The sequence below is a fragment of the Fistularia commersonii genome, chromosome 1, assembly GCF_037954325.1.
Source record: "Fistularia commersonii isolate RoL2024-O1a breed Wild chromosome 1, RoL_Fcom_v1.0, whole genome shotgun sequence".
Taxonomy (NCBI): domain Eukaryota; kingdom Metazoa; phylum Chordata; class Actinopteri; order Syngnathiformes; family Fistulariidae; genus Fistularia; species Fistularia commersonii.
The window spans coordinates 21,277,076-21,299,672 of NC_141284.1; the positions used below are offsets into that span (position 1 = coordinate 21,277,076).

The following is a 22,597-nucleotide window of genomic DNA, read 5'->3' on the forward strand; positions in this document are numbered from 1 at the left end:
ATGTAAAGAAGAGGAAGAAAAGATGGGCGGCCACGCTCTCGAAAATTTAAGGACAAAAGGCCGTCGAATGTCCAAGCTGAACACGAGTCTTGAATACTGTGTCCAGCGAAACCTGGCCTCTCCTGCCTGTGTGTTTCCAATGCAGGCAGTAAACATGCAGCAATTGGATGCAGATTCTGAGGTTTCTGGTAATCAAAGCATGGTGTTGCTGTGCTGCTCTGATCCCGTTGTCACTGCTGATAAGTAGAATGGATTGCTGTGGATGATGAAGCACTTTTCTTCCTCTCTGGCCTCATTCTGCAGTTTTCCTCCTCCTCTTCTTCCTCCTCCTCCTCAGTATTCTTCTATTCATTCACAATTCCCCTCTGTTGGATCTTGCAGTCGGCATACTTTTACTCAGTGTGTTCATTTGCCATCCGCAAAATCATCTGTAAAAATGTCCACGGCGTGATCAGCAGATGTTTAAATTTAGCTTTCCAAATTCGCCACGGTGCACAAGATGAGGCTTTCAGTACAAGTGGGATACATGCAAAACAAAAAAGCGGAAAATCCTTGCTCAGCTGGTGTTTTTTTTTTACATGTAATTACCTTTTTACCCCCACGCGTGGAATCAAATAAAGCGTTCACAGACAAACCGCACACCTAATCGAAATGAGGGAGTCTTTCATCACAGACGGCTGAGGTGCAAAATGCACTATATGGAATACGAATAATGAACAAGAGAGGAGAAGAGATGCTCTGAGAGAGAGAGAGAGCAAGGAAGCGGGTCTGATTCACCAACGAGAAGAATTTGTATTCTGATGTGGAGCTCTGCAGAGGAGCAGAGGGGGGAGGAAATCAGGGCAGTGGATCATCACAGGAACTACGCATGCTCATAATGCACACATATGTGAGGAGCACAGCACTGGGATGAAAATGCATAACGTAATTGCAAAAGAAATACCTCTGCATGCAAGGATATCCTACATTTCTGGTTCATGATTCAAATGCAAAACAGGATTCAAAAGCCACGTGCTCATTTGCCCAAAATAGGAATGCATAGAAATATTACAGGATGTGTGCATGTGTGCGTGTGTGCAGACAAACATAGCGTAGCGTTGCGGATAAACTATGTGTGTGTACATGAACCCATGCACACACACACACACACGCAAAATACATACAATCCCTTTACTGCCAAGCAGGCTGCCTAACTTGGCCCTGCCAAACCATCTCTTAGTGCCAGCGCCAATGCAGCTGCAATAATCTAGGCCAAGCTATTTATAAAACAAGCAGCCAAGTACAAGCACGGGGAGCCAGGGGGAGACAGAGGGACGGGTGGATGAAAGAGTCTGCAGGGCAGCGCTACAGAGTCTAGGTGAGAATGGAGTGCAGAACAGAAAACAGCGAGGGAGGCGGAGTGGCGTGGAAGGAATAATCCGTGAGCGGGCGAAAATAGAAAGCAACTCGGGGAGAAACAGCCGGCGACGCTCCGTCAGGTGCAGAGGACGACACGAGCAGCTGACGAAGAACAGGCAGAAACTGTCATTGACAAACACACGCCACGTCATCGGACGCTCACTAAAAGCATAAGAAAACTTGCTTTATCGAGCGTCGGGTTTCTGCAGACAAGCTTGCCAGGAACAGGGGGGGGCGTGAGCAGGGAGCGATGGCGCTGGGTTTTTGAGATGTTAAAATTTTTATAGATATGGATTCACATGGCTTCTGGCAATCAAGCCTTAATTATTAGCGATAGACAAATCCCACAGGCCACCTCCGACTCCTTCTTACCCTCTAATTAACAAAAATTGAGTGCGTTCTCAGGGAAAACGGGGACAATTATTTGGGTAACAAGCCGTTCGTCTGATTCTGTGTAATTACACATTCTTTCATGCAATAAAGATAAGGTGCGGCTTTAGGATACCGCTGCAATGATCAGAGCTAAACCGATGTTTCAGCCTTTTCACAAACAAGGTAGTTTTCACCGAAGCCAGCTGTCAGTAATTAATTGTCAATCTAACAAACGGCAGGATTTTAACAATTTTATGGAAGATGTTTCACCTCTTGTCTAAGGGGGCTCATTATTTGGTCGGCAACAAAACGAAAACGGAAACAGTATTCACACGAGCCGTCATTAGCGTCAAACAGTTGGCATCTGCTTATTGCTGGGGTCCAGCAAGGTGCCTTTTGAGGAACATAGATAACTAAACTCTTTCACATAGAAGTTATACTCTTTAAAGTAATAATTATATCCTTTAATCACCACCTTATCGCAGTGAAGGAGTCTGAATGTCCTTGTGATCCCGGGAGCTGTGCTGTCTGGGGCAGCGGCCTCTAATCGGGCCTCCTGATTTCACACTGTGATTAAACACGCCAAGCGGTTTAGGGAAGTAAATGAGGTATTTAGGGCTGATGTGTAATATTTCAATAGTTTGACTTTGAGGCATGCCTTGGCCAGGAATGCAAAATATTCACATCTCACACAGCAGCCATTCCCAAGTGAATCCCCCATGATTTTGCAGATGCTTGCAATGCGAGCTACAACTGAGCCTACCGACAATCAGCACACTGGTGTCAAACATCACCAGTTCCCATGTTGAACCGTTAACGGGACAGCCCTGCTGCTGAAGGGTTCGACTTCCCTTCTGCTCACTGAGCGGCAGGGACACAGAGAAGAGTATTAAAGTCAATGGAAGGCCGGCTGTTTGCCTCTTTCCTGATTGATTGGTTTCCGGGCCGGCGGCACAGCGATGCGGCGGTTTGCACTTCTGTTTCACAGCATGACCAACAGGAGCATTTTCAAGCGGAGTTTGCATGCACAAGTTCTCGGGTTTACTCCGTCAGCACACAAAGACTCGAAGTTGCATGTCTACGGTCGCCATGTTTGACTGGCGACCAGTTTGTTATTTAATAATCATACCTGTGTCCTACTGAAGCGACAGGAATGCATGATATATGACAAGGATTTTCTTTTTCAAATGTATTGCGATTTAATACATGATACATGACAAGTAACTTTGGCTTGCTCATTTTCAGCTCATCTCTAAGTCAGCTAAAAATCCATTTCACCATCATTAGCTACTTTCAGACAGAAAAGTTCTAAGTACAGAGTTCTAAGAATTGTCTGGTTCGGCTGTCGTTCCATGAACTCCCCTCCCCGAGGGAAAGCTTTTAGTTTTGCATTAGCACACGCAGGCAGGGACCACGGTAGTGTGACACAAGTGTTGCACACCTGAAGCGCCGCACTCAAAAACAAACCAAAAGAAGAACAGGAAGACGAGAGACAAAATGGAGGTGGAAGCTGCCACAGCTTTCATGTTCTGCATGATGGGAATAACAACCATGGACCATCAGATAGGTTGAGTTGTTTTTATCTTGTCTCTGCACTGCTCCACCGTGTGAAGAACTGGTTAGCCCTTAGCTGACTCAATATTTTGGGCCAAAATATCGATGTTCCTCTGCGAAACCCTGGAAACCTCTTAGTGGCTTAGCAGGCCAGAAGAGCTTGGACCTCTCCATCGCCCCAATTCTCACTGCTTCTGTCCATTTTGTAGCAAGAAAACGACACAGGAGTGCTTAAAATGTAAAATAAATACAAAATTTTGAGTTCCAGCAATCACCAAGCACCTATGTCATATGAGTTCCTTTGGAGCAGTAAAAAGACCCTGCCATGGAGCAGGAGCTCTAAGAACTGAGGTCCAAGGTCCCTGGTTCCTGTGCTGTCCAAATGCATGAAAAAATGTGCATCAGAAAGTGAGAAAGCTTCAAATGACAAAAATTGAATTGGGTTCTGTTTGGTGGGATGAAACTGAAAGAGTTCACTGCAGACCTCTGCTCTGAAGGATGGTGAATGAGCTTATTGTCAGACTGGAAAGTAAGTCATTGCTAAAGGCGTCCCAACAAAATAATACAAAAAAGGTGGAGAGGGAGTCAGAGACCGTACCTTGAAGGGGTGCAGGAGGGAGAGTAATTATCTAAAATACAAAGCGAATAAATACCAGACAAAGTCTGATTTATGAAGAAACCTCGTCCAAAATTCGCAAATCACGGAAGCTGTCATTATAGTGGGATGGTTTTTTTTTTTTTTTTGGGTACAAAGCCCACATCTGGTGGGCCACCAGCAGCTGCTGAGTGTTTTAACCCCATCCAGCAGCTTAGAGGCTGAAGAGATGAGCCGCAGGACGTGTGCAGGACAGTTGAATAAAGAGGAGGGGGCGGAGGAGGAGGCGCAGGGCGACACGTGCCGACAATACCACTGATTGCTTTGCCTTGAAATCAGGTCAGATCTTTGGATGGGTCAGGCAGCCTCTCCTACCCAGACACAACGTGGATGAAAAGAGTGCGGCCCAAATGCTGCCTCGGAGCTACACAAGCACAAAGACGACACAGCGCTCCTGGTCGTGTCTTCTGAGGCGGGAAAACAATGAGCAAGGGAGAGTGAGTGACGCTCCATTCTTTCATTTCGAACGTGTTGCATTTAAAGCCGGTGGATCCCTTGGTTACCCAGACGGGCACGGGTGCCGGACTGGGGCTGTGAGATTGGAAACTTTATGAGCCTGTGAGCGTTTCTGTACTGGACAACAAAAGCAGCCGCCCAAGCAAATCACAGACTCTTTTTATATCTTGGCCCCCTGAAACAAACTTCTACATAGACCTTTAAAATGCGACACGATGGCAGCTGAGACATACCCGGAAAAAGGCAAAGTGAAGAGGTGATTGGAAACTGGGAACAAATGACAGATCTAAAGAGAAAACGAAAACAGCGACCGAATAAATCAAATTGTATAACAAAGAGTGACTTGCATGATTGTTTTGTGCCATTTTTCCCCCCTCCGTGGCAAAGTAACAACAAAGCAAAAGCAACTGCTGGGTAAAGAATCCAGAGAAACACTACCAGCGGTCCATTTCCACAAGTGACAGCGGGCAGGAATTGATTGGGAGGACGGTTTGTCCGCCTCAGCCCTTCCAATAAATAACTCAAAGAAACACTGGAGAGCAGACTTCCCACATCCAACCTGCTGCTGCGTATAAACAGTGGGGACGGAAAAGGATGTGGGGGCAATTACTTCCAAGTACTGTTAACTACCATGGCTAACAGGAAAATACTGGCAGGAAAATGTATGTGTTCACGTCATATTCATGTGTTCATAACAGCAGTCATTCATCCTGCACTCAGGGTCGCAGGAGCCTATCTCAGCTGTCAGTGGGCGGGAGGCGTGGCTAAACAGATTTAATGATCATGTCCGACTGCAGATACTTATGTTTATAACGTCAATCAGTTACAATTGGAAAAGATTTTGAACGGTATGGGTGATGTGCATATGACCTTCTAAGTGACAATGGATCTGAAGAGCCACATGGATTTAACTTTGTCTATGATTATTAGTGCATTTTTCTTAGGTGGTTTCCTTTTTGCTCCAACTCGGCAGTGTCAGAACACCGGCTGTAAATGTAAACAATTACAGGGTTTCGCCTGTCAATCATCACCAACCATCACACTATTCTGACTGAAATTTTTAAATGTTTACATAGCCTAATCAAAAGAAATAAAATTTCACATCAATTGTAGTTAATTCTTTATGTCTCTAGACAACCAATTTAATGCCTTTTAACGCTATTTAAGGCATAATTTTTGCAAAAACTATTTAAGGACCTTTAATACTTTTTAACCACCCGTGGAAACCATGTATAACCGTTCACTTTGTCATTCAATTTAGGGTCTCGAATGAACCTCCTGCATGTTTTTGGATGGAAGGAAGGAAAGGGGGAGGAAAAGGAGGAAGCCAGGAACCCAAAAGCAAAGCCAATGCAGACACATGGAGACTCCACACAGAAAGAGCCCGCAATTCCGCAATGCCATCTGTTTATAAAGAAGTTATAAAATGTTATTAATATAACAAAATAAAGCCAATATTACATATGAGTGTACAAAGACATGAATTAACTGCTATGGGCTTTCATTATTAAAGAAAGCTTCAAATCACTGGTCTTTGTTTAGTGATACACATCTGTTACTGCCCCATTGGACAAGGAAGTCTAAAACCAGGCCTGCTGTGAACTTCTATTCTTAAAAGTACCAACAGACCATTTCTTATTTTAGATTGACTGCCCCCCCCACCCCTTAAACAAAGAAATAAAAAAATCTTGATTTAAATAGAATCACCGGGGCATGACAATGATCAAATAAAACTGCAGTTTACATTGCATCTTAAATCTCGCTTTTATTATCATAACCTTTGGGCAAGCTGAGCTGTCAGTCTTATCAAGGCAACCGCGCACAACGCAGATCGAGGAGCAAACAGTCTTCACTGTGAAGCGCCGCGTCTGAAGAGGCGGAAGCTACGATTTATGGTCGTTCAAATAAAATTTTAGAAAAAACAAAACAGCTGAATATAATCTGATCATGTTGTAGATGTTCCACTGCTTTCTATCATACAACAAGTGTGTAATGTTTTATGACATGTAGATAATGATAGCCAATGGGAAGCTGCAATTTCATTGAAATACAGTGAAGGGTTCAAGAGATTGTTGCTAATTCAACATTTCCTGGAGAGTTTCATGGAGCATGGGGATAATTCTGAAATGGTGAAAAATGTAAAACAAAAGTTGTCAGTTCCCCAAACATTTTCTCCAACTACTAGAATTTGTTGAAATGAAGAGAAGCAAAAGTACACCAGGCTGGTCAGAGGACCCCACTCATCGCGCCGTGCTAATATTGAGGCCACAGCAGGAGCAGGGGGCCGGCGGCACTCAGTCAGTCAGCACTGCATCATGCCTGACCTTCAGCCTGCCAAACACACGCACGCACACGCACGCACGCACGCACACACACACACACATTCACACTCCCCTCAGGACCAACACCCAAAAATAGAACAGAGTTTGACACATGAAAATGCATGCCCGACATGGTAATGCATCTATACTGTATGTGTATGAGTGCAAATAAAGTACACTTACACGCACACGCACACACACACACACACACAAACACACACACTGTCAGTGATTTTCAGGTCATCCATCACAGTATCTCTAGGATGTGTTCCACTGCACCACTTCAGACTGGGGCTGGGATACACCGTGCTTCGCTCAGTTTCAAATGTACTACAGTGAAGGAGGTGCGTCAGAGCAGCTTGGCTTTTCACACAGTAAAAGCACTCCACCAACACTACACTGCTTGGCATTACTGAAATGTATTAACGATGCCTCATGGCAAATAGTAAAGAAGTGGGCATGGATGCTGTGCCCACTGAGACATGGATAATGACATCTATGTGAGAGAAACAGTCGCTACTAGACTGTGATCCATGGAGAGACTTAAAAATAACACAGGAACGTCCCCAATTGTTTTATCCCTTCAAATTCCAAAATGATAAACAAAATCGCCCCGTTTGGGAAAAGAACAATGTAGATGAAGAGACCAGTGCCAACAGAGACAAAGCCATTAGCATTTTGCAAAAAAGTGTGCTTTGCACTGTGGTAAACATCTGGATCTGACTGCTCTACACCGGCGATGCCTCGACTTTCGCTTTAATTCATTGCATTCTTATCTAAGTTGACCAAGGTTCAGTTTTCTTGGACCTAACATCTGCCTTTATCGACACTAATTAAACAAATTAGAGGTCAAAACCGGTTTGGCGTTGCTGGCGTGCCAGACTTCAAGAATATTTCCCTGCTCCTTCATTTTACGTGAGATCCGTCAATGACACACAACATTGAAGCACTTCTTACAACCATAGGCTCTAACGGTCCAGGACAAATTGGAGAGTGTCGGGATGTAGTGAAGAAACGCATGCAAGCGGGTTGGAAAAGGGTGGAGAACAGTTTCAGGTGTGATGAGGATGAGAGGAAAGGAGTCGAGACACTGAGGAGAAGACTTGAGGCAGAGATGATGATGTGTGGGGGATGGGGAGGATCAGGGATGAGTCCATCAGAGGGACAGCACATGGTAGATGTTCCGGAGATAAAGTCATACTGAGATGGTTTGGACATTGGCAGATGAGGGATGGTGTGGATCTGGGTAGAAGGCTGCTGCGGGTGGAGCTGCCAGGCAGGAGGTCTAGAGGAAGACCAGAGGAGGTTTATGGATGAAGGGGAAGAGGACAGGAAGTTAGCTGGAGTGAGAGAAGAGGATGAAGAGGAGAGGGTTAGATGGAGGCAGATGATTGGCTGTGGCTCCAGAATGGAGCGGCCCAAAGGAAAAGTAGAAGATACACAGATGATTGTCTTTGACCGTATCCTTCCTCTGTGGTCCAAACACAGCAGGCTGATCTGTTCTCCAATGGAGCGATGGGTCCCGTCCCTCATCACTCCAATTCCCGACTTTATCTTCTTTATCAAAAATGCTTAAGTGATTTAAGAATCCCAGTGGTTGGACACAAAGCGTTGCTTAAATAGAAGAATTACTAAGCTGGTTTGTTTTCCTGTTCACGGTAACATGGACCTGTTTCGCTTCAAGTCGTGTTGGACTCGCAGCTGCCGCTCGCCTGATTGCACCGGTTATGGATTGCGGAGATCTCAGCCTGACAGCTTCACTCCGGGCTGATTAGGCCTGATGTACACTGGACACTGCTTACAATGGCTTCTCTGACCTTTCTCACAGGCACCGCTTTGGATCCCCAGCACAAACACACACGCAGACATATGTGAACACACATTTTGGGTGGCGTGACAGATCGTGAATTACGTTGAAATTGCCAGCACACTGAAGCGGCACTCTTTGCCATGTGGCTTACAATGTATCATAACGCCAAACTCGGCATTGTTTTCGCTGCAAAATTAGAAAAAAGGGAAATGACATTAGAAACATCTAGTCTTTTTAAATAGTTACTCAAAATAAAACGAATAAATAAAAAAGGATGAGGGCTCACCGGGAAATTCAATTGAGCATAATTTTGCTTTTCTTTCATACTACCTTAAATCTGTTGCGGAGAAAAGAAAATGATGTGGATAAAATGAAAGTATGCCAGTAGGTTGTACTTTCTTCCCTTTAATACAGAAAGAGAGGACGGGGCTTTCACAGCCTGCTAAGAGCCTCTTATAAACATATGGGCACATGTCTCTCTCAGTCTCTCTTCATCCTTCGCTTTTCTAAAGGAGCACGGTGTAATTACAGAAACAGCCCATCCTCCGGTACGCAGGCCTTTGAAAACAGAAACAGAAGGTAATGTCAGTGCTTGGAGAGAGCTAAGGGCCCGAAGACACGAAAATGTAGGTTGCCGTGTCCCGGAGTTTTAGAGATGTCAAGCTTTTATCAGTCGGGGGAAATTCAACCATGCTGGAATGCGATGCAGAGTTTGTGTGTGTAAAGAATCAAACACTTTTACAAGCAAGAAAAAAAAAAAAACATGAAAAATAATAGAGCCTCCATTTGTACCAGGAAAATAGCTGCCTTTTTCTTTCATGCATCTCACGTTCCTGCCCTAGTTTGGAAAGTTTAAGTAAATGTCAAGAAAAAAATTCTATATTTAGCGGAGCTGGTTTGATTGAACCGTATGGAGAACAGTCTATCGACATGCTCTGACTGAAGGGTGTGTGGGTGGCATTTCCACCGAAAAGCCAGAGTTTGAATTGTAATGAAGTGAGGAAGCAAAACGAACGAAGGGGGCGGACTCCTCTACCAGAGGCAATATTGTAACAGCAGACACATAAAGCAGAAGTGATTCATTTAAAGGCTTTTGTATAAATGCCATTTTTAGTCCTTGTGTTTTACGCATGCAGTTACACACACACCACACACACACACGTATATATTTATACACAGGCCTAGAGGAAGACCAGAATGGAGATTAACGGATGGAGTGAAAGAGGACAAGTTACTTGGTATGAGAGAAGAGGATGCAGAGGACAGGGTGAGATGGAGGCGACCCTGAGGGGAGCAGCCGAGGGGAAAAGACGAAGAGGAAGACGAAGAGGAAGAGGAAGAAGGCACACAGAGACAGAGAGTGACGGTGAAACAGAGTGATGCAAAGGAAAGCTATGTTCCAGCTGAATGCATAGAGGTATTGTAGGACACAGTAATTGGATTAGAGTTGAAGAAAATTAAAGCTATTTTCATCAAACCCTCCTCCAGCAAACAGGATCCGCAGATCCACACGTTGACACTCTGAGGAGACGTCTACAGTTGTGACAAAGAGGCTTGACAAGAGCGTCTGCATAAATGTGATTACATTTTTTATGAGCCGCATTACTGGGCAGGTGCGGCAAGTTTTATGGATAAACAATCGCATGTTATTCAGGGATGTGTGGATTATGACTCACAATTGCAACCATATTGCAATCCTCCACCCTCCACTGAGGACACCAGACACAGAAACATCCAACAAGAGGTGAGTGCGCATGCGTGCACGTGTGTGTCTGAGTGTGTGTGTGTGTGTGCGCGCGCGTGCACGTGTGTTTGCTCCTTTGCTGTCAAGCAATCAGCAGCGCAGCTTGAGACGGTGACTGGACCTTGAAAGCAAGCTGTGGATGACATCATGCGCATGTTTTTGGGCTCTGAATCTTGGAAACAGACACACTTGGCACGATGATTCAGACAAACACAACACACACACACTAACATACACACACACATGGCTGCATGTATATGCATCAGTAAACAGTGACTCGAGAAGTGAGTTTGCCCTCACCCGATGTATATCCTCTTCGAACACACTTTCATGGACGCTGCATGCAAAGAGCGCCGTGGGGAGGTCACTGAGGTCCATCATCTCCTCTGAAACGCCGTCCTGATCATTCTCTCCGAACACCATGTCTTCCTCCTCTTCCTCGTCCTCAGGATCACTGCTGTAGGCTTCTGAACCATTGCTCCAAGCCTTGGAGCGATCACGCAGCATCTTGGGCCTTCTCAAGGCTGTCGACAGGCGCGTGAGGACTACGGGGAAAGGGGAAGGTCTGTCTGGAGGAAGGAGAAGTTGAGGAAGATAAAGTTTGCATTTAGATTCATGGGTCGCATTTAGATTCTCAACAGCCAAGACATACAGGGAATGACAGCGGGCGGAAACCTGAGCAAAGTCAATTTTAAGTGAATCTTATGCACACGACCCCATGAAACATTAATGATTTCAAGTTGATGTTTTTAAGGAATTAGCAAATTTCAATCAGCAAGCAATGACATACAATCAGTGCATTATTAAAAAAAAAAACAAAACAACAACAAATCAGCTGAAAGATCAGTGCCAAACAAAATGACAAAGCGTACTACCTAAGTTTTATTGGAAGATGTTGAACATTTTTACCAGCAGGTAAGGTCAGCAATGTGACGTCGGTTTTCATGTTTGCTTAGTATCTAATTTGTATTATAAAGCTCTTACTTGTTCTTACTTACAGCCCTTACTGACGATAGCGCTGTCATTTTATCCTGCTAAAGGACTATCTTATCTTGTTGCGACTTTTCTTATCTCATCTTATTATCCTTGGGACACACTGTGCATTTTTTTCTAATTAGTCAACACTAAGTGATAATGAGACATGGTTTCCTTGTTGTTAAAAAGGTGTGTGATTCATACAAATCTAAAAGGGTAAAGATGATAAATAAACTTATTTTCCTGTCCTTTCTGCTTCTCTCCTCAGGGGTCCCAACAGCCAAGCATCTGTTGCCACCCAATCCTCTCCTGTGCGTTCTCTCCTCTCACGCCAACTAACTCCCTGTACTCTTTCCCTCCATCCATACATCTCCTCTCTGTTCTTCCTCTGGACCTCCTTCCTGGCACTTCCACCTTCAGCAGCCTTCCATTCAGAAATTATCATTGAAATCCACAGTGCATCCAAATAAGTTTGATTAATAAATAATAATAGACATACTGTAATAACCTGATCTAATAATGAGGGGGCAATGCAAACAGCGCAGGGAATTGAAGATATACACAGAAATGTAAACAGTATAGTGCAAGATATAGTTGAGAAGCTTTGAATCTGCAACTCAGAACAGGTGCACGTTTTCTGCAGATAGTTTAAATAGACAGATAAGTGACATAAACAGGGCTGACAGGGCTAATATGAACAGCAATTAAGGAAAAGATCTATCAGAATAACCTTGCTATAGCTTTTCATCTCCTACGTGGAAGAACAAAACACTGAATTTTCTTTGCTCACTACATCATTTCTAAATTCGTGCGACAGAATCAGCTTATCTGTAAACATATAAGCATTGTGAAAGCGACGTTCAAAGTTGGATTTGAAATTCTGCATTCAGAATTTCCCCCGCAGTACTGACATTAGACTGACATCTAGCGGGTTGCAGAACATAGTCGGGCGGAGCGACACGTGAACGCACCACAACACCGCGAGACTCCTGGCGTCGGCGCGGGTTAAAAAGTAACCCCCCTCCCTCCCCCGGAAATGACGTTTCCGACTCCTGAGCGACAATACTGGAATATTTAATGCGTTAACTCAAATATTACCTACACCCCGTAATAAGGTGCGGGGTTCACGGAAACGCGCTTACGGCATCGTGGGGGACGTTTGCTTTTGACGCCGCCACTTGTTTGCGCCACTCACCTCGCTGCGTTCAGCGACGGCGACCGGGAAGGGTCATAGCGACCGGAGCGACGGCCAGGGTTTCGGACGCCCGGTTGTCCGCCGCCCGCCCGGGGGTTCGTGGACAGAAGCGGTTGTTTTATTCTGACCGAAGGGGAATAGAAAACGGACACTGTCCTGTGCAGCCTACCGAGGCGACAGGACGCACAGGTGCAACCAATCAGAGGATGCCATAGGCCGGGACGGACCAATGGCGTTTTAGGAGGGTGGGGGGTGGACACGCCCACACAAAACAGGCGCAATAAAGCGACCAACGAATAATTATCAAAAGACCCTTTCTATCTGTATTTCTTTAGATGCATGGCTTGATTTAAAAAAATCTATATGAATTATAATTTCAGACATATTTTGTTTACATTGTTTACGTCGAGGCAGTGTCCTGTATTAATCATATAAACACTAAACATGAGACCACAGGATATCAGAGAAAAATGATATTCCTCGTTAGAAAGGTTTTTCCAATTTACATAATCACGTGAGTTGGTATTTTTCATGCCACATTGTGATTTCCTAGTCTATTTATTTCTGATTCTGTGAGTTCTCCACCGATGCATTTCAGGTCTTTCCTGGGCAAAAATCTAATTTCCTTGTTCCACTAGATAAAGATTTCCACTTTTTTGATTAAAGATTAAAAGAATTTCACATAAATTGATTATAAATCTCTGACCTCCTTGAATCTGATCCTCAGACCCAGCTCTACAAGTGTGATTGGTTACAAATATTCTCCAAGATAAGCCTGGACCAGTTATCGACTGAAGCGCCAGTCACCAGAATAGATGGATAACACTGTAAACAAATGTTTCCATATTAATTTATTCACAAATATTTAATGCGTGCAAAAGACATTTTAAGGGTTAATTTTATTTTTCACCCTAAACCATGTCAGACACGCAGTGTAGCAGTGATTGTGCACAGTGTGTAAGTTACAGGAAGGAAAACACCATCAAGTCTTTTTCAAGTCATTTCTGACTTTCCCTTTCATCCATGACTCTTGGCCTCTGCAGAGATCAAGGGCTGACATTAAAATAAAACCCTCACTTTCACAACCAGCCTTCAGTATTAATCACAGTTCAATGAGCAAACTGTTAAATTCAAAGCATTAAGGCCACACCACCAAAGTCCATTTTGTATCTGATGTTAGGCTCGACCCTTCTAGACCCCTGAAGTGGCATAAATACAGTAAAGTAGGTTAGTTTCCTACACTCCATTATCAAGTTCTTTGTGACCATCCCCTAAGTGCCATTCAATTTTGGTCGCGCATAAGGCTACTTTTAAAAGGCACAGTAAAAAAATAAATACGTAATAAATTAAAACAGGAAACGCTGAGAAGTTGTCACAGAATGAGACAGGCAGAAACACAGGAATACCAAATCAACTGCGAAGGCAAAATATCCAATTGAGAGTCCTCTCAACACAGTGGAGCAGAGGACACCTGTTGCTCCACTAGAATATGGAGGACGTGGACTAAACTCTCTTCCTTGTCACAATAGAGGATCATGCACAACTGCTCCCGACACCCATCCTACTGTCTCGAAATATAACACAGCACAGCAGGCACATCAGTGACTTGGTATTTTTATGTATCTGTAAAAAAGCTCCCCTTTAAGCACCTTTTTGCTGATTCTTGTCGTGAGCGCAGCTGACACCTAGCCGATTGATGATTGGTTCAGAGATAAGGAATAGAGAAAGTAAAAGGGTGTAAACCCACATGGAGAGTAAGGGTTGAGGATATCATGAGTTTATGGTACCTAAGCATCTCCGTCTTTGTCTTTCCAGGCAACTACATGTTCCAGGTAGGCAATGACAGAGTAAAAAAAAACCAATATGAAAGCTTTACTGCTTCTAATCATTCTTCAGGCTCTGTGGCTCAGTAAATGCCTCAGCAGATCTGACTGCCACTTTGTCCTGGTGGACGGCCTGATCCGCAGTACCCGCTCCCTCACTGTTGACCAGGGTGCCGTAGGAGAAAGAGCCGCTGAGTTCTGCCTCCGCCGCCTGGTCCTTGTCATGAATCTTCGGGACACCTTCAACATGGAAAAGAACACAAAGCTCTTTAAGTGTGTGAGAGCAGATAAACCCACATAAGTCCACACTGCAGGGTTCTCAGACTGAATTGTGTGAAGTCAAGTTTTCTTCCGCAACCTACATCTTAGGGTGAGGCACAGGTGTAGGAATGTGTGTTGATATCAACACATGATATGGAATAGAGAACAAGGTACATGATACAGGGCTTGTGGCTTGAAATATCTGCATTTCTCATGCGAAAGGGTTAAAAGAAAAAAAAAAAAAACTTCTTTCAGGTTCCTTCCAAAGAATCAGCTGACAGGGTAACTTGAACAACAGGTCAGACAGGTAGCAGTCAGAACCACAGCACACCCAAGATGTGCAGACTGACATACACAGTCATGTTTTTATTATAATCCATTGCAGCCACAGACATTTGTTCATCTTCAAAGGTAAAGAGACACCTCAGCAGATGTTTTAGGGACATAACAAACTTCCAGCTTCTCTTTTGTTTGACATGGATGCGACATGACGCTTCAGTTCAAACAGTTTCTATTCATGTTCAGATTATACAAACCATTAGACATGTTCATGGTGACATAAGGCTCAAAGGTCTTGGTCTTCTTCCTATTTTTCGAGATGAGGAAGACTCCTAAGAAACATATTCCAGTCCTGTGCAAGATAAGGACATGAAAAGCGTGGTCAGGTAGTCCGGACAACATTATGGACGTCTTTTGTTGTGCTTCGAAAATAGTCACTCACCCAAGCAGATACATGCAGATGTGTAGAATGTCCTTCATCCTGAATTCCAAGTAAAATATGGCTCCTGAAAACCAGAAAAATAAAAGGGGCCGGTGAATCACAAAAGGCGCACATCGCTGTCGGTGAGCTGTGGTTACAAGGGGAACATGCTGGACAGTTGGCGTTAACCAGTTGTGGGCAACCAATATGCTTTAGTTACAGTCATTCAGACGGTTTGCTGTAATTGAAGCTTGTACACAGGATGAGAATAGAAACCCTCATTAATTGGAGCCATAAAACCATGACCAGCACAATAATTTGAGACTCAATTTCAATCCAGTGGATGATATTGATTCTTCATTTTACCATGCATTGATCTATGAAGGCTGCGGCATTTCCAGGGGAACAAGGAGCTCCGCTGGAGCTATTTGGAGCTCCTGGGGAGCTGAATTTACACACTAAAATTTGTTTCATGCTGTATATCAATTCCTTCTCAGTTGCCCCGGCAGCACTTCCCTTATGGTTGGTAAGTGGAGACATCTGCTTTTTGTGTACTTTAATCAGGTGATAAATGTCTCAGGTGAAGACTGGAATAGAAAAGATTGATGATCAATTTTGAGGAATAAAAGTTCAGACACAGAGCCATGAGCTGAGTATGGTTCCAGCAAGGATGTACAGCATTTGGTATTTCTTCATGTGACATGGAAGTACAGTTGAGACTTTCATTTTCTGACACCTCTATGACATTTTTACATCCGGGGATCAACTTGGAGGACACAGGAGACCTGACTTTATAAATATTATTCTTCTAATTATGCACAGTTACGACACTGTTTAGCAAGATGGGGCCCTCGACATGCATTCGATAGATAGACAGATGTCAAACAACTAACTTCACAATACCAGGGATTTATCACATTGTCAGTAAAAGCAAAACCTGACAAGTCTAATTGTTTCCACCTTTTTTTCCCCCTTTAAACTGAGATGCCATATTAAATGCAATCAGCTCCTCTAAGACTGACAGCTGCCATAGGAGCAGAGTCGCAGTGTGATGGTGAGAAAGAGCTACTTCAAGGCAACGTGTGGATGCTATTCAGTGAAAAGAGGAACTTGAGATTTAATGTACAGTTTGGGTATGATAAAGCTGTTTGAGTGACAAACTGATCCTCATTCGGGATCTTTTTTAAACGAATTCACTCCTGGGAAGGTTTGACTAAAATGGCTGGATGAATGATTGAAGGGAAAAAGAACACCAATTATATGGATTCCTGACAACGCTTCAGCTGCTACTGCTGGGTGTGATGAATCTCTGGCAAACTTATTTTGGGTTTAGGTGTCTAAAAAGCTTCGAGAGCCAAACACAGTCAGGTATTTCTGCAGAATGTCATGATTTCACAGAACAAGTTACTGAAAGTAACATGTGAACACAAAACCAAAACCAGCTTCAAATTACTCACCGGCAACCACAGAGAAGGTGGTGGAGAAAATGTAGTTTACACCAGCTATCAGGGAGGTGTCGTACAGTTTACAAGCTTGGGAAAGAAATCTATGAAAAGCAAAACAGTGAACTGCTCAAGAAAAACTGGAAAACGGAAAAACACTGACTATGGTGCATTAATGAAAGTAGTAAGTTCTTTCTCTCCGATAATCCATGCACACAGCCCATCTCCGGCAGTGTTTTTATCCTTTGTCATCATAACTAGTTATGTGCTTTGCATTTCAGATACTCACCGTGCTTGATAGGCCACTGAAGCCACCATGCAGACAAACATGACACTGAAGATGGGGTCATTGAGCTGCATGTTGCCGTTGATCGTGAGGACCAACATGCCTGACACTGCCTTCACCGTGATAACTGTGACAGAGCCTGGGCACAAAACAGAAACCGTGCTGCACGTTACAATAAAACAAAACATAACAGCCACATTGAGTAATTTTTTGACTTTATGCAGAGCGCAAAACCGACTGGCTTTAACACGAGAGACTCACCGAGTAAGGCAACCAACAGGAGAATAACAATGAGGTAGTCAGCGCTGTGCTGTTTGTAGAAATACAAAAGCAGGCAGAACGTGATGATCTCCAGGAACTGTCAATAAGGACAGCACAAATTAATCTAAAATATATAACACATGAAGCACCGCAGACAAAACGATTCATTTTCAAGCCACAGATAAAATTCTAATGAAATATTTAACTTCAGGACAACAATTAAACCCAATTACTATATTCCCTGGCATCTGTATTTCAGAGCAGTCTGACACGATGCACACTGTCGTGACTGAGTCTTTCGATTGAATCACTCATTCAAAGAATCTGAGCCTAAATTTCAAGTCTGCCAGTTAAAAATATCAAACATGCTCAACAAAAAGACATATAAACCAGATGGCAATTATGAGCAGATCTCCTTTCTCAACACAACAAATAATTTTGACTATTTATGGTGTTTTGCAAGGTGGACAGATTACTGTCAAACCCACAGTGAGACTCTGGGTGTGACTTTAATAAAGGGGCAGTTTTATAACAAGATGGGTGGAGTATGCAGAGCAATTATCTTAACGGATTTAAAGTCAGTCATTTGTTTGTGATGACACAATACAAAGGCCCTCGGTTAACACGGGAGCAATTTAATGACAGATGAAGGGAGTAAGAGAGGGAAAAACAGTTAAAATTATTTATTTTACTTTACCCTTTTACCCTCTCCCCGCTGCCCCTGCTGCAAAACCCAAAGGAGTGCAATATTTATGCCCAAAGCTGTCCAACTCCTCAACTCCAAGCAGCTTCATAAACCCCCCCTCACCAACCCTCCCTTCACCCTGAGTGCAGTGCCGCTCGTGTTATATTTATTGTATCAATGCAGAGTGCGTTGCACAAGCATACAGTTTCTCTTGTGGAAATCTTCTTGTCTTGGCAACTGGGCTTGAATGTTCTCAAATGAAGGGGTGAAGGAATTAAAGTGAAGAAAATTCAAGTCCAGTTGCCAAGACAGGAAGATTTCCACAAGAATTCACCATGATATGGAAGACTGAGAACCACCACAGATGTAGTTTTTCTCCTGCCCTTGTAAGGATGTAGTTTTTTATCAACGTGCAGCCACTTGTACAGATATACAGCCATTTACATGCTGTGACACAAAATCAGCTTATTTAGAGATGCTGGCATCACCACACACTATTTTTAACTTTACTTTAAAATTTTTAGCTTTAATTTCTTTTATTTGACTTTTGTATATATATTTCTATTTAATATATTTATAGATGTTGGATCTGCTCTAGGTCTAGGTGGCTATGCTACCGCTTGTGCGCTCCAATTGCTCCTCATTACATTACATTGCATTTTGGCAGACGCTTTTATCCAAAGCGACTTACAATAGAGGACATAGGGACTGCAAATACACCTGCAAATACACGATGCACAAGAAATATACAGAATATACAAAATATACTGTGTTTGTCCTCGGGACAAACACAGATTCCCTGATTCAAATATATATATATATATATATATATATATATATATATACACACATATAAATAAATCGAGGAACTATGTATCATCTATTACAATGACAATGGAACAAAACACTGATATATATATATATATGTGTGTGTGTGTGTGTGAAGATATGTATATATACATATATCATATATATATGATATATATATATATATATATCTTCAAGATTCAAAGTGTCTATTGTCATATGTACAATTAAATTCTTACTTTGCTGTCCACAGTGCATTTGTACACACGCATGCACAGACACACACACACACACACACGTCTAGTATCTATCTCTGTGGTGGAGGTCGGGCAGTGAAAGAAAAAGAAGATCCGCTTAGTGTTTTTTTAAACTCATATCAATATTAATACACATATTGAACCTCTTAAAGCTGGATAAAGATATGTTTGGACTTTCAACAATCACAAAGGGCAACAAATAGACTTAATGTGTGTAGAGTGTTGAGGTTCTGATCATAACAGGACTTACCAGATAAAGGAGAACAGGCCATCCTACAATGTGTGTCACGATATTTTGCGCATTCAGTTGCTCATGGGAGTTTGGCCCAAATGACACGAGGAGGTACATCCCTCCTGTGCATATGATGCATCCCAGGAAGGACAGCCCATGGCGCTCTGTGGTAGCACAAAACATGGGCATCATTGTTTTTTGTTTTTTTTTCAACCATACTCATACAACATCTGACTGCTTCCACAACCTTAAACATATGGATGGTCCAGGGCACTAGTAAAATCAAAATGATGTGACTCACTGACTGACTTGCTATCATAAATTTGGCAAATTTGGTGCTCAACAGGCTGGTATGTTGCCAACCTCCAGGTAAGTAGGGCTTTTATCTGAAAGCATGTGATACAGGTGGTCGCTGCAGGCAGATACGAAGCCTCTTGACTTACTTGCGAAATCCTTTAGTTTGAATTTCTCCCGCAGGAAGATAAAACCCAAAATTGAGCTGGCTGAAAAACAAAAACATTGCTTGTTATGTAAAAGGTAAGGAGTTGAGCTCTGATAGCTGGAAATTTCAATACCAGTCAAATCTCTTGCTGCTGATTTTATGCAGACACAAAGAATTGTTTTAGGGTTAGTTAAAGAAAAAAGAATTACTCACTCAAAATAGAAAGACCATTTAGAGGTGCTACGATTGCAAGGGGGGCAAAGGCGTAAGAAGAAAAGTTGGCTCCTTCACCGAGACAAGTCATCACAAAACCGCACCACCAGACCTTAGTGCGGTAGAAGGCTCGAGGGTCCTTGGTTCCTGCCAGCTGAACATGGCTGTATTTCTGGTTTTAAGACAAAACAGGCCAGGAGACAAAATCATTGGGACGCTCAGGAAAGACTTCCAGATCTGGATTTCAAGCTTTGCTGTTTGGTGAACGTGTGAAGCACTTAAGACAATGGATAGAATTTAGATGTGGATGTCAAACTGGACCGCATTTCAGACATCTGTGTGTGATTCAGTGTTATGGATGAATTTGACGTTTGAGTTAATATATAGCGGAATTTTTGTTTGCTGTCCTTGTTCATGGATGAATTTGTATAGAACACTGGTGCCTTGCCCTAGCACGTGTAAATGTGTGACAAAGGAATGTATGTATGTATGTATACAGTACATGTATACAGATATAAATACACACACATACACATACATACATACACAAATACATCTATAGATAAATATTTACACACACTCACAAATGTATATATGTATATAAATATATATATGTGTATACACTCACAAATACATACATATATGTGTGTGTGTGTATATATATATATATTTACACACACACCAGATATATATATATATATATATATATATATATATATATATATATATATATATGCCCCAGATGGAAATGAACATGTCATGACAGCCAGGTTCATACACTATAAAAGGTACAGTGAGCTAAAGTAAACAGCCTTGTTTCAGCATTAGAATAAATATACCCAGAATGAGATGGGATATATAAATATGGCTATAAAAACAATTTTTTTTTGTTTTTATTCCTCTTCTGGTTCTGTGTAAGCCTAATGTTTCTGCCCCCGAACAAATAAACTAATGCAATTGACACCAAGAAAAGACATCAATAACTATTGAAGATAAAATTCCGTGTATACAAATATTATACAATGAGATGCTGATAACAAACAAAGCTGCACTCCAGGATGTCCACAAATATCATTTTAACGATTAAGCTTGAGGCAACGAAAAGTGTTAAAGCCAGATTAACGTTTCACATCGATAAAAAGAAACAATATAAAATACATTTACCTGAACACTTAGGGAGATACTGACGAGCAAGTTTCCGAAAATACTGAGCAAAGTCCCTATGAGGTTGTCCTGCAGAGGAGACACACAGCCCGCTTCTGTTTTGTTAAACTGGGTAAAACAACAAAATAAGATGTTTGCACAAGAAGTACGTTATCTTATTTCTGGAATATCCCGGTAAGTGGAGAAAGAAACGAAATATAGTGACTTGAAACGGTTTATTCCTTCTGAGAAGCGAACATGAATGTGAGCGTCCAGGACGGGACCCTAGCTTGAGGTCTCACCGTGTAGGAGCCTCCGTCCTCCATCTTCCCGGCCCTCCGACGGGAAACTGCAGAATATTAGCGGCAACCAGACATTAAACTTGGAGACATTTTAAAGCTACCGCTTTGTTTGTGGCTCGACACGTAACACCATGATGTTCATTTTCCGGCTATTGTCTGAAGTCAACGTCGGCGAGAGGAGTCGGTGACTTCCGGGATCGAGAGCACCTGTGACGGGTGACGTCATGACGCTCGATTAGCGAAAACCTTCCATTAAATTCGATATTCTGGTTTTGCAAAATAAAAAGTTACGTGATTGCAATGAATCCACATTAAGTCGTAAGAAACGAATTTAATTGAGAATTCATTTATATTTCTCCTTTCTTAAAAATTTTGACCCGGTCGGCCTTTGTGCCTGTAGTATCATATATGGCCAGTAGGATTCGCCATTGAGCCAAAAAGGGCTGAAATGGAAGGAAATTTACTGAACTGAACAACTCTGTGTGTGTGTGTGTGTGTGTGTGTGTGTGTGTGTGTGGTTGATGATATAACCACAACTATCATCAAATAACATTAAAAAAACATTGTTTTTTTCACCATGATATCTATTGTCATGAAGGTCACTACAACAATACTATTCTACGAAATGTTTACATCCAGGCTCATTACCTTACAAAACATTTTTCACCGGGCTCATACGCTTTCCCTTAGCGGTAAGGGTGATATTGACAAGCTCATCATGACACAATATTCATATGCTGACTAATATTTTTGGCACAGCATGTTCTGGGTAATCCATAACATCTGTGAAACATGGGGAAAGAATGTCACTGACAGTATTTCTGTAACAGGTGCAGTGGAAACAATGGGCAAGGGTTTTTCTTTTGAACTTTGACAGAGAACCTATAGTACGTCATAATTAGTCATTAAACAATTGAAAAACACTAGCAATATTACCTAGATACCAAGAGTAAGATATTTTTCTTTCGACTGAAAAACAGATAGAAGGACTCGAGATCCTGTCAACTGGATGTTTTAAAGGCAGAGGTTTATCTTTCATCTTTACATTTCATTTGCCAACAGCAGAGGGAGTAAAACATCAGGAGGATGACTTCAGTTCTACGCTTAATTTGGCATCCATCCTGCCTGCAAAATGGAAATACTGTGTTTAATGTATGAAGGCTTTTCTAATGCAGCAGTAATTTAAGCTTTATTATAAGTGAGGCTAAAATGCTAACCATTTCACCACACATTTTATCGAGCGTAGTAATAATTGTTCTTTTT

At 42.4% G+C, this 22,597-nt stretch overlaps 2 protein-coding genes across 2 annotated transcripts in view; both read right to left on the reverse strand.

Moving 5' to 3' along the window:
• The window catches only part of rcan3 (regulator of calcineurin 3), a 36,637-nt gene extending 23,994 nt beyond the window's left edge, over nt 1-12,643 (reverse strand). The window contains exons 1-2 of the mRNA XM_086154389.1: nt 12,481-12,643; nt 10,611-10,879 (exon numbers count right to left, since the gene is read on the reverse strand). Of these exons, the coding sequence (XP_086010515.1) occupies nt 10,611-10,817 (207 nt within the window). The 5' untranslated portion in view covers nt 10,818-10,879; nt 12,481-12,643. The remainder of the gene's footprint in view (nt 1-10,610; nt 10,880-12,480) is intronic.
• A 675-nt stretch (nt 12,644-13,318) lies between these two features.
• nipal3 (NIPA like domain containing 3) lies at nt 13,319-21,522 on the reverse strand. Its single transcript, XM_086154461.1, has 11 exons — nt 21,335-21,522; nt 21,054-21,122; nt 19,890-20,061; nt 19,678-19,737; nt 19,253-19,398; nt 17,254-17,350; nt 16,996-17,131; nt 16,722-16,810; nt 15,286-15,349; nt 15,101-15,195; nt 13,319-14,543 (listed from the first exon to the last, which is right to left on the reverse strand). Exons 1-11 carry the CDS (start codon nt 21,356-21,358, stop codon nt 14,362-14,364), a joined length of 1,134 nt encoding a protein of 377 aa, XP_086010587.1. The 5' UTR covers nt 21,359-21,522; the 3' UTR covers nt 13,319-14,361.
• Between the last annotated feature and the right edge of the window lie 1,075 nt (nt 21,523-22,597).